This window comes from Oncorhynchus keta, chromosome 35 (genome assembly GCF_023373465.1).
Source record: "Oncorhynchus keta strain PuntledgeMale-10-30-2019 chromosome 35, Oket_V2, whole genome shotgun sequence".
Taxonomy (NCBI): Eukaryota; Metazoa; Chordata; class Actinopteri; order Salmoniformes; family Salmonidae; genus Oncorhynchus; species Oncorhynchus keta.
This window is the reverse complement of record NC_068455.1, coordinates 29828535-29841304: the sequence shown is the minus strand read 5'-3', so window position 1 is coordinate 29841304 and position 12770 is coordinate 29828535. Positions and strand designations below refer to the sequence as shown.

The 12770-nt window shown below is 42.8% G+C and overlaps 1 protein-coding gene across 1 annotated transcript; it reads left to right on the top strand.

Moving 5' to 3' along the window:
- Nucleotides 1–2142: 2142 nt before the first annotated feature.
- LOC118368287 (ectonucleoside triphosphate diphosphohydrolase 5-like) lies at nucleotides 2143–12770 on the top strand. The gene is made up of 13 exons (XM_035752278.2): nucleotides 2143–2798; nucleotides 3263–3342; nucleotides 3639–3782; nucleotides 4173–4248; nucleotides 4851–4886; nucleotides 7953–8041; nucleotides 8140–8219; nucleotides 8985–9046; nucleotides 9234–9335; nucleotides 10121–10264; nucleotides 10485–10541; nucleotides 12326–12441; nucleotides 12543–12770. Exons 1-13 carry the CDS (start codon nucleotides 2504–2506, stop codon nucleotides 12624–12626), a joined length of 1365 nt encoding a protein of 454 aa, XP_035608171.1. The 5' UTR covers nucleotides 2143–2503; the 3' UTR covers nucleotides 12627–12770.

Sequence of the window (12770 nt, the reverse complement as noted above, 5' to 3'; positions counted from 1 at the left end):
CAGAATGCTGTGGTAGCCATGCTGGTTAAGTGTGCCTTGAATTCTAAATAAATCCACACCTCCTCCATACTTCTCAGTGGAACCACACATGCAGAGATCATCCATTCACCAAAATCTCAAAGGACAGATTTCCACCGAACAGTTGATGTTTAGATGTGTCTGTTACTTGAACTCTGTGAATCATTTATTTGGGGTGCAGTTTACTCTAATGAACGTATCCTTTGCAGCAGAGGTAACTCTGGGTCTTCCTTTCCTGTGTCGGTCCATCATGAAGCTGGTTGAGAGAATGCTAAGAGTGTGCAAAGGGTGGCTACTTTGAAGAATCTAAAATCTGTTTTGATTTGTTGAACACTTTTTTGGTTACTACATGATTCCATATGTGTTGTTTCATAGTTTCATGTCTTCACTAATATTCTACAATGTAGATAATAGTCCAAATTTGAAAAACCCTTGAGTGAGTAGGTATGTCCAAACTTTTGACCGGTAATGTATATATTTCCACACACTGGAATAATACTGTGAAATTGTGAAAATTATGATGCCCTTTTAGTGTAGCGGTTTTGAAAAGACTGCCTGAAATTTCAGCCTGTTTTAGTGGGGTAGCATTTTGGCCATGGTGGCATCACAATGAGTTAATAAACCAATCTGCCAATAACAGCAAATGTTCAGTTTTTCCCTCCCCCACCGACTTGTTTTTCTTTGCTACGAAGCTATTTTGTTTGTTTTCAATTAAAATTGTCAAAAATAATCACAGTAAGGTACTTAATTGTTACCCAGAAATGATTCAATATTGAGCTAAAACAGCTGCATTGGACATTTGAATGGACACAAAGTCAATGAGAGGTCCTGCACATGCATGCTTTGATAGGGGAAATGGACCATAAGGGTGAACCACAGGATTGAAAAAGAGTAGCCACAGTATTTAGACAAAAAGGAAGGAGGAAAGAAAGTGCAATATTTTTAGTCCAAATTACAGTGTTAGAACAGTGCGCTGCACAGCGGAGTGTCCTGGGATTGGAATGGCATGCTAGTGCCAAGCCCCATCCTTTCCTCGTGCCCTCTCTGTGGACCTTCTCTCTGCCCTTCTCAAGTCCTGCTGCAGGACTGCTGGCCGCCCCCATTCCGGCTTAATCACACCCCCTCAGCTGAGCTGGGTGACACATGCCTCCACAGTTTGTGCTTCACTCACCCTGTGTGTGACTGTGTGGTGAACCTGTTAGCAGGAGCTGAGTTGGGTGATACCAGTTCAGCAAGTCTGCAGTCTCTAGAAATATACAAATTCTACCTGTTTCAGCCCTGTCTTTGTTTACTGTTGCTGCAGCTTCTCGTGGGGACTGAGTGAAGGAAATCCCACTCTGGTGCAAAGCTAAGTTCATTTGAGGTCTCTGAGTTAGCAGGGCCTCTTTGCTGAGCTGCAGTAGCACATTGTTATTGCTTCCCTCCCTCTTAGAAACAAGAAACTCTGAACATTACAGTACATTAGAATACTTTTGCTGATAGACTGGTTAATGACACCTTGCCAACCACCCAGCTAAAATTGAAAACAGCTACTCATGCTTTTCATGGTTTCTCCTGTGAAACATGCCTTTAAATATTATTTCCTAGGAAAGCTTGTGGTTAGCACAGGGATGAGTGGGAGTGAGAATATTGCTTTCATTCTTTCAGCATTTATGCCAGTTGGAGTGCAAGTTGCATCAGCACATCTCTTATGAAAGGTTGGTTGGGTTTAAAGGTCTGCAGCATATGTTTTTATGTGGTAATTTTCACATGTCATTATTGGTTCGGAATGTGATACACACATAAAATGACCTATACATTTCTAGAGAAAGGTGTATTGCTCGTCTTGCCTTGGGCTGTCAGGTTACTACCTGACAGGTTACTACCTCAGGTTACTTACTACCTGACAGGTTACTAAGACGAATATGAGTATACTTTGTGCAGGGAAGGAATTGTAGTAATCGACAAGCTTGCCTGTAAGTCTTAATTAAATACACCAATAAAATGTATTTTAAGACAATTGCTTCATATTTCTACAAGCCAGTCATTTTGATGTCTTGATAGATCCTCTTTTTTTCTTCACTTAGGGAGATTTTTGGCTCCAGCTTGCACACAAAAGATGAAGAGAGAGAAAAATAATTGCTGCTGGTAAGCAGATAGTCAGTATCCAGCTCTTTCAGAAGGGGTACTCTTGAAGGAACCTAGATGGAACGCAACAGGATTGGTGGATGACCTGTCATGGTGTGGCCCAGTGCCAAGCCCGTATGTCTTTATATACTATAAACCGATGACCAGACAGTCCTGAATGTGCATTGCTACCCACACTGTCTCTGCCTCTCCGGTTGTCTCTCATCACCTCTGCAAGCTGCTGCCACTGCATTTTGTGCTGCTCCTCTGAAGAAGACTATCTTGAATAAGGCACAGTTTGACTCTTACTGTATATCCATAGAGTAAAGTGTTTTAGCTTTTACAAAAGCATCATTGTTTCTTTGGGTGTTAAAAAAAGATGGCTCTTCAAATGCTTCTCCTGACAGTAATGTCAATGTCGGTTCTGGCTTGGAACTTCCAAGCGAAGGCAACCTACCATCCTCGCCAGACAGTCCACCACGAACACTCTGCTAACATGGAAAACCTCCTGCCCGAAAACCTCCTGCTCGAAGTCGTGCCCAAAGTCTTGCCTGAGGTCTTGCTTGAGGTCTCCCATCCTGTCAACCTCAGCCGCACTTTCTATGGGATCATGTTCGATGCTGGGAGCACAGGCACCCGGATCCACATCTATACATTTATCCAGAAAGACCCAGGTGAGTGTTTTCTCTCGCTCTTTTTCTGTGTATTTCATTCAGTATCTCTCAGCCTTAGCTTAGTCCCAGGAGCCAATAGGGGTTTACATTCAGCTGTCTCCCATATGTTTGCCGTTGGGTCATTCGCTCTGTGGTGTAAAGGCAAACATCTGCCATCAGCATGGGGAGAGAGCAATCATGGGCAAGACCGAACCAAGAGGCAGCTGAGTTGTAGTTTTAATCATCTGTTAGTGTGGCCGAAATCCCTAAAAACGAACCTCTAATAATGGACTTTGATTTGCTGTTTTTGTATTTACTTTACCTTTAACATCAGTGATTGTAAAGCCTAGCAATGATTGAGGCAACAAAGCACGTTTCATAGCACACATTAATGCAACAGAGTTCTGTTATTTCACACGTTTCATATATTTATATCTTGTTTGAAAGTTGAATGCATTCTCCCCATCTACTTTTTGTCTTTTTAGTTGAGCTGCCAGTTCTGGACAATGAGATGTATCATGCGGTGAAGCCTGGTCTGTCTGCCTATAAAGATAAGCCTGAAGAGGTATGTATCATGTCTATCATTTTCTCATTTAGGCATTGCGATGTAGACCATGTAATTACATGAACTGATTCTGTTGAAGCTGTCACTTAAGTCTGATATTTACTGTCTTGGGATCTACATCTTAAAAAACAGACAATGTGAAGTCCAATGTGGACAAACATATCACCCCTTTAATCAACTGAATACGTTGAAATATCTATATTGAAATATCTATATCAGCCCTTTTGGTCACGGCTGTGATTTGAGTGTTCCAGTGGAGACCGTGCTCATCTGTTAATGCCTTTTATCCCATTCAGGGTGGGAACACGATCAGAGCGCTGCTGAAGGTGGCCAAGAAGACTGTGCCAGAGGACGAGTGGAAGCAGACCCCGGTGGTCCTGAAAGCCACGGCCGGGCTCCGCCTCCTGCCCAAGGAGAAGGCTAATGCTCTGCTGGATGAGGTGAGGCACGTTTTCTCTCCCCTCGGTTAGTTTGGCACAGGGATGGCAGGTCCTGCCAAGGATCGGGACATGAAACTGCTAAGTGCTTACAAGTGTTCTTGAAAAAAACTGGGGGGGAAAGTCTACCCACTTCGAGGTGGTGATAACTATGCAAAAAAAAAACTGTTGTTTTGGGGTCGTCTGGAGTAGTGGAATATGTCATTTGAATGATTAAATTAGTGCGGCTACTCTAGCCATGCTTGTGGTTTTGCATTCCGCCATTCTCAGCCAAATGTGCCTAATAACAATTCCTGAGTCTTGAGATAATACGTATCTATTTTTATTTTCTTATTGTCTTTATTCATCATGATCTTTATTAATATGCACTGTCATCATAAATTGTCCCCGTAGGTTAGGGAAGTCTTTGACGAGTCCCCCTTCTTTGTACCGAACAACAGTGTCTCCATAATGAATGGAACAAATGAAGGTATGTCACTTTGTTGCTGTCACAAACATTTGTCTTTCATTTTCTTTTATGGTACTGTGGTATTGTGGGTATGTTGGTAAAGAGGAAAACTGTAGACATTGTTTAGATTAGCTAAACGCTGCAGTATTGTCAAACCAGGTGGTTGGTATCTCCGAACACTGTCCTGGTAACATGTGTTTATAGGAGCTCTATCGCTACCTCGTAGAGCAATTAAATAACCTTGTCTGGGTTGTCCTTCCCACACTCAATATTAAGTGATCCTCCACATCACTCATTAAGACACCCGCAACAACTCCTGTTTCATCAGATGTGCAATTCATTAGCCTCACTTTATGAGAGCCATAACCTGAGCTCTGAGACAGTAGTAATGACCTGGGTTGGTCTATCCATGTCAGACAGATATTGCTAATGTAACAGCTGTTAAATGAATGAAAACTAGTATAACCTCCAATATCTTAACTGACAGTCTCTGAACTGCATGTGTTCAAATGACAATATGTATCAGTACTTCCAACAACACGATTACAAAGGCAACAATTGCATATGATTTGGGCTCAAGTGAATGTTTACCTCATACACTCTCCATCTACTCTCTCTTGTAGGAGTCCTGGCCTGGGTAACAGTGAACTTTTTGACAGGTAAGACATTGCTCATGTTTTGTTAAGGTGGTGTTAATGGTCAGGGGGGTCATTTCTGAGGTTTAAACACTGTACACAGTTGCAGAGCAGTGCAAGTCTCCTGTCTGACTGTCTTGAATGTTGGCCACCATCTGGTCACGATGGGATGCAATATTCCCTCACCTTTTACACAGAGTTAGTGTAACATTTATTTTGAAACCTATCCTATGGCCAAAATGATAGCCGCCGCCTTTCTTTTGGTGGCCAAAGACCTATAGTACCAGTCAAATGTTTGGACACATGCTCATTCAAGGGTTTTTATTTATTTGGACCATTTTCTACATTGTAGAATGACAGTGAAGACATCAAAACTATGAAATAACACATATGGAATCATGTAGTTACCAAAAAAGTGTTAAACATATCTAAATATATTTTAGATACTTCAAGGTAGCCAGCCTTCGTCTTGATGACAGCTTTGCACACTCTTGGCATTCTCTCAACCAGCTTCATGAGGTAGTCACCTGGAATGCATATTAATTAACAGGTGTGCCTTGTTAAAAGTAAATTTGTGGAATTTCTTTCCTTAACACGTTTGAGCCAATCAGTTATGTTGTGACAAGGTAGGGGTGGTACACAGAAGATAGCACTATTTGGTAAAAAGCCAAGTCCATATTATGGAAAGACCAGCTCAAATAAGCAAAGAGAAACGACAGTATATCATTACTTTAAGACATGGTCAGTCAATGCGGAAAATTTCAAGAACTTTGAAAGTTTGCAGTCACAGAAACCATCAAGCACTATAATGAAACTTGCTCTTATGAGGACAGCCACAGGAAAGGAAGACTCAGAGTTGCAGAGGATAAGTTCATTAGAGTTTCCAGTGTCAGAAATTGCAGCCCAAATACATCTTTCACAGAGTTCAAGTAACAGACACATCTCAACATCAACTGTTCAGAAGTGACTGCGTGAATCAGGCCTTTATGGTTGAATAACTGCAAAGAAACCACTACTAAAGGACACCAATAAGAAGAACAGACTTGCTGGGGCCAAGAAACATGAGCAATGGACATTAGACCATTGTAAATCTGTCCTTTGGTCTGATGAGTCCAAATTTGAGATTTTTGGTTCCAACCGTCATGTCTTTGTGAGACTCAGAGTAGGCGAACTGATGATCTCCGCATGTGTGGTTCCCACCATGAAGCATGCTGGAGGCGGTGTGATGGTATGGGGGTTCGTTGCTGGTGACACTGTCTTTATTTATTTAGAATTCAAGGAACACTTAACCAGCATGGCTACCACAGCATTCTGCAGCGATACACCAGCCCATCTGGTTTGCGCTTAGTGGGACTATAATTTGTTTTTCAACAGGACAATGACCCAACACACCTCCAGGCTGTGTAAGGGCAATTTGCCCAAGAAGGAGAGTGATAGAGTGCTGCATCAGATGACCTGGCCTCCACAATCACCTGACTTTAACCCAATTGAGATGGCTTAGGTTGAGTTGGACTGCAGAGGGAAGGAAAAGCAGCCAACAAGTGCTCAGCATATGTGGGAACTCCTACAAGACTGTTGAAAAAGCATTCCAGGTGATGCTGGTTGAGAGAATGCCAAGAGTGCACAAAGCTGTCAAGGCAAAAGGTGGCTACTTTGAAGAATCTCAAATATAAAATATATATTTATTTGTTTAACACTTTTTTGGTTACTACGTGATTCCATATGTGTTATTTCATAGTTTTCATGTCTTCCCTATTTTTCTACAATGTAGAAAATCGTAAAAATAAAGAAAACCCCTTGAATGAGTAAGTGTGTCCAAACTTTTGACTGGTACCGTATACAATTGAAGTCGGAAGTTTACATACACTTAGGTTGGAGTCATTAAAACTCGTTTTTCAACCACTCCACACATTTCTTGTTAACAAACTATAGTTTTGGCAGGTCGGTTAGGACATCTACTTTGTGCATGACACAAGTAATGTTTCCAACAATTTTTTAGACACAGATTATTTCACTTATAATTCACTGTATCACAATTCCAGTGGGTCAGAAGTTTACATACACGAAGTTGACTGTGCCTTTAAACAGCTTCGAAAATTCCAGAAAATGATGTCATGGCTTTAGAAGCTTCTGTTAGGCTAATTGACATAATTCGAGTCAAATGGAGGTGTACCTGTGGATGTATTTCAAGGCCTACCTTCAAACTCTGTGTCTCTTTGCTTGACATCATGGGAAAATCAAAAGAAATCAGCCAAGACCTCATAAAAAGCATTGTGGACCTCCACAAGTCTGGTTCAACCTTGGGAGCAATTTCCAAATGCCTGAAGGTACCATGTTCATCTGTACAAATAATAGTACGCTAGTATAAACACCATGGGACCACGTAGCCATCATACCGCTTAGGAAGGAGACTCGTTCTGTCCCCTAGAGATTAACGTACTTTGGTGCGAAAAGTGCAAATCAATCCCAGAACAACAGCAAAGGACCTTGTACAGAAGTATCTATATCCGCAGTAAGACGAGTCCTATATCGACATAACCTGAAAGGCCGCTCAGCAAGGAAGAAGCCAGACTACAGTTTGCAACTTCACATGGGGACAAATATCATACTTTTTTGGAGAAATGTCCTCTAGTTAGATGAAACAAAAATAGAACTGTTTTGCCATAATGACAACGTATTTGGTAGCAGATAAACTTCTGACCCACTGGGAATGTGATGAAAGAAATAAAAGCTGAAATAAATCATTCTCTCTACTATTATTCACATTCTTAAAATAAAGTGGTGATCCTACCTGACCTAAGAAAGGGAATTTTTATGAGGATAAAATGTCAGGAATTGTGAAAAACTGAGTTTAAATGTATTTGGCTAAGGTGTATGTAAACTTCTGACTTCAACTGTATCTATTAGAATGCCTGTCTTTGTCTCAAGCGGGTGGTTGGAAAATGAATTAATTCTAAATGCAGTATGTGGTCAATGTACAGTACCTGTATGTTCTACTTTCTGTTTATAATGTCGATGATGGATAGAATCCTGTCTATAGTTTTCTATTTCCAATTCTGTGTGTTTGACTTTCCATCTGTTTGTATTTAGGTCACTTGTATGCCAAGACCAGGAAAACAGTGGGGATCCTGGACTTGGGTGGAGGATCTACCCAGATCACTTTCCTTCCAAAATCAAAGGTAAATGTTCAACTGAACTCCACTGATGTTTTACAAAGATTTAGATAACCATTGCTATTTAATTAGACATTACTCAACCCCTCTCTCTGTACCCATAGAAAACAGTTTTCACTGCCCCAGCCAGTTACATTGCCAACATCAACATGTTCAATCACACTCTACAACTCTATACTCACAGGTGAGTAAACAAGCATTGGTGCAGTATTTATAGTACAGATCTTCATTTTGCAGGAAAATAATTATGCTGCAACAGGAAATGTGAATTATTATGTGGATTATAATTAATGGACATTTTTGTTGGGGTTGATACATTTTTCGTAAACGAAAATCAAGTCGGAAATTTCAAAGTGGAAATTACAAACTTCAGAAGCCTTTTTAAAACTCAAACACACTACAAGTTGTACATTTTCCTCTTGCCCCCAGAACAGCCTCAATTTGTTGGAGCATAGACTCTACAAGGTGTCAAGCATTCCACAGGGATGCTGGCCCATGTTTACTTCAATGCTTCCCACAGTTGTGTCAAGTTGGCTGGATGCCATTTTGGTGGTGGACCATTCTTGATACACACAGGAAACTGTTGAGCGTGAAAAACCCTGTGGTTCTTGACACACCATTGTGCTTGGCACCTACTACCATATCCCATTCAAAGGCACTTAAATATTTTGTCTTGACCATTCACCTTCTTAATGGCACACATACACAATCCGTGCCTCCAAATGTCTCAAAGCTTAAAAATCCTTCTTTAACCTGTCTCCTCCCCTTCATCTACACTGATTGAAGTGGATTTAACAAGTGACAACAATAAGGGATCATAGCTTTCACTTGGAATCACCTACGTCATGGAAAGAGCACGTGTTCTTAATGTTTTGTATACTCATTGTATATCATGGCATGCAATGAAAACAGCATACTCACTGTTTTCTGAATATCTGTTCTCATTCAGCTACCTTGGAAATGGACTTGTAGCGGCTCGATTGGCAACTCTTGGTGCTTTGGAGGCTGATGGTAATTTGAATTGTCATACAGTATTTGCTTAGCTATTCAAGCTAGGCAACTGCAGTCATTCATCTGTTCAGGCTGGATAAATACATTTGTATAATGCTGCAAGACACACAAGATTTCTATAAATCAGACACACTATTTAACTGTCATCCTCGTTGGGGACGATGCAATAACTGGTTTACTCTTTCAGGTTTGGATTGGAAAGTTTTCACAAGTTCCTGTCTACCCAAGAAGTTCAGAGAGGACTGGACTTTTGGTGGAATCACCTACAAAGTTAGTGGAATTCCTGACGGTAAGCACAAGATAAAACATACAATTTCAATAATATTTTATTTTTTATAATCCTCAAAACTATAAATAAATTATTCAGTCTCAGAGCGCAATGTTAGAGTTTAGTTCAGTCTGAGTTGAGAACATTTTCCCACTGGACAGTGCAGAATGCATGTTTTGTCATTCTTTCTCTCTGCATGCAGACTTTAAACAGTTATAATAGAGCAAACCTTGTGTTTAAATGAGAGGAAAATTGTCAGTTAACTCCGCAAATAATGCAACACTCCCATACCACGGTCATGGAGCCAAAAGATACTGGGTTAGTCCCCGAGCTGGAATTTTTTTGTGTAAGGAGAGGCTTGATGTTGACCGCTTACAATTATGTGGTAAAAATAGATAACCCAACAGGCGTGTGCTACTCTTGTCAGCACTTGGTTTCCCCAGTTGTAACCAACAAACCAATCCCAGGGTGCTGTGAAAGTATCCTTTTGGGGTTTTTCTAGTGTAGAGCCCTGGAGAGCCCATAGCCTCAACCCCATTTGAATCTCATAAAGAGGCTCCGGGTTCTCCCAGTACATTCCACCACAAGCATGCAGCAAACTCAGGTATTTTACTCTCATTTGAAAATAAACCTTTTATTGTTGGTGACAATTTAAAATGATTCTGACTTGTTAACAATTGACTTGAGTGTTATGTTGTCATGAAGCTGATGTAACTCTATACTTTTATGATACCTGCCTTGAAGATTCAGTACAGTTTGTGATAGATAGTAAATATTATTTTGATGTTATCTGTGTGTCTCTCCAGGCTATGCAGGTTACAAGCTGTGTTACTATGAGGTGATGAGGGTGGTGAAAGGCATCGTGCACCAGCCGTTTGAGGTGAAGGGCAGCAGCATCTTCTATGCCTTCTCCTACTACTTCGACAGAGCTGTGGAGTCAGGCCTCATCGGTGAGTAGACACAGACCAGGACGGATACAAAACCACCATTCAGAAAGAATCCAGTTAAACCTAATGATATGAAAGGATTCAAGTTATATATTTTTTATAAAAAATGTTTAGTTATTTTCTCCTCAAATACATTTAACTGCAGTTTTTAGGATTTGCTTGGAAAACTGAAATGACAGCTGTTGTTGCAGATGAGAATAAGTATAAATGTTTTGTTTTCCAGATGGCAGTCGCGGTGGCATGGTAGAAGTCAGGGATTTCAAGAAGAGAGCCAAAGAAGGTGAGTGCTATGCTTTTCCCCCTCAGAAACATGTTGACTATATTGATGCAGTACACAGTGTACAAACAAATAATGTTGGTGCTTATTTGCATGTTAGACTCAATAATCTCACGGGCCTTACAAAACATCAGCTCCTCACCACAAAATCTTGCCGTAAAAATATGCGCTGTTCTAACTCACACAAACACTCAACCTTGTTTATGCCCAAACATCTTGGCACTACTGTAACCTAACCTGGAACATTGGCACTTTCGTCTGCCATTTCCAATATAACCAAGGACCATCAGATGAAATGTCTGATTCATAACTGTTCTCAGAGCATAAACAAATATGTTGATATTTTACATACACATTGACATTTAGCTATTTAACACATTTACACATCATTTACAGTAATCTGATGTGGAAAGTGCTCTGGCACGTTAGATTGACATATAGCCTTAGTACTGTTAGAGCGCGTGGCTCAATAAATGCCTGTGCTAGATTTACAGGTAGCAGGAACGAGTTGGTGTGTTATGTAAAGTCTGTTTGCATTGCGAAAACAGTCATATGGTCTCGATGAACACGTCAGGTGTTGGGCAGGTTGGCAGGCGTTGGGCAGGTCGTCAGGCGTTGGGCAGGTCGTCAGGCGTTGGGCAGGTCGTCAGGCGTTGGGCAGGTCGTCAGGCGTTGGGCAGGTCGTCAGGCGTTGGTCAGGTCGTCAGGCGTTGGGCAGGTCGGGCGTTGGGCAGGTCAGGCGTTGGTCAGGTCGTCAGGCGTTGGTCAGGTCGTCAGGCGTTGGTCAGGTCGTCAGGCGTTGGGCAGGTCGTCAGGCGTTGGGCAGGTCGTCAGGCGTTGGGCAGGTCGTCAGGCGTTGGGCAGGTCGTCAGGCGTTGGGCAGGTCAGGCGTTGGGCAGGTCGGCGTTGGGCAGGTCGTCAGGCGTTGGGCAGGTCGCCAGGCGTTGGGCAGGTCGTCAGGCGTTGGGCAGGTCGTCAGGCGTTGGGCAGGTCGTCAGGCGTTGGGCAGGTCGTCAGGCGTTGGGCAGGTCGTCAGGCGTTGGGCAGGTCGTCAGGCGTTGGTCAGGTCGTCAGGCGTTGGGCAGGTCGTCAGGCGTTGGGCAGGTCGTCAGGCGTTGGGCAGGTCGTCAGGCGTTGGGCAGGTCGTCAGGCGTTGGGCAGGTCGTCAGGCGTTGGGCAGGTCGTCAGGCGTTGGTCAGGTCGTCAGGCGTTGGGCAGGTCGTCAGGCGTTGGGCAGGTCGTCAGGCGTTGGGCAGGTCGTCAGGCGTTGGGCAGGTCGTCAGGCGTTGGGCAGGTTGGCAGGCGGTTGACCTGGGCAGCTGTGAGCTCTCTCTCTCGTACCTGACAGCCACACAACACCAAACTGACCCGGGGGCTGAGCCTGAGAGAGACACACTGTGTACAGCTAGTCTGTTGACTCTGCCATCCATCCCCAGAATCACCAACATGTGCAGACCCTCAGCACTTGACTCTTCTCACACCCCCTTTCTCAGTCAGCTAAATAAACAAAATAAACCAAACAAGATGACCAGCTTTCTATTATGTGGTGTACAGGTTAGAGGTTGTCTGCTGCTTGACCCCACATGAGACATGATACAAGATGTCTCAAAATATGCTCACGCGTGCTGTCGTCATAAAACTCAGCATTAGCAGGACAGAACTATGTTACTGTTAAGTAAATAATTGTTAAATATCCACCAAATAAGGTGAATACATAATATTTGTAACAGTGCTCCCTGCCCCTTGTGATTTGTTGTTAACGTAGTGCCTACCTGATTTGTTTTCAGTGTGCAACAAGATGACCAAGTACCGTCCCATCAGTCCCTTCCTCTGCATGGATATGACATATATCACCTGCCTGTTGAAGGAGGGCTTTGGCTTCAAGGACAACACAATGCTGCAGGTGAGACAGGAACAGGTCACTGGGCACAAAGGTAGGGGACAGGCACCAAGACGTTAATAAGTCAACTTAACAAACATCGTTTTTTGTTTTCTGCTCCACAGCTCGCCAAGAAGGTGAACAACGTTGAGACAAGTTGGGCCTTGGGAGCCACATTCGATCATTTTAACAACTTCAACATCCACTAAGGGCAGCTATCCTAACTGTCTGCAGGCACTGAGAGGGACAGCCTGTTATTTGGGGCATCTCCTCCGCCACCAACCCCTGACTAGCCCCTCCCTCCTGCTCAGCAGCACTGCCACGCTCCTCCAGCCTGCCCATCCCCTCCCTCC

Coding starts and splice junctions, on each gene's coding strand:
- LOC118368287 (XM_035752278.2), top strand. CDS start 2,504: ATGGCTCTTCAAATGCTTCTCCTGACAGTAATGTCAATGTCGGTTCTG. Junction 4,887..7,952: donor AACAGTGAACTTTTTGACAG/GTAAGACATTGC, acceptor GTTTGTATTTAG/GTCACTTGTATGCCAAGACC. Junction 8,042..8,139: donor CTTTCCTTCCAAAATCAAAG/GTAAATGTTCAA, acceptor CTGTACCCATAG/AAAACAGTTTTCACTGCCCC.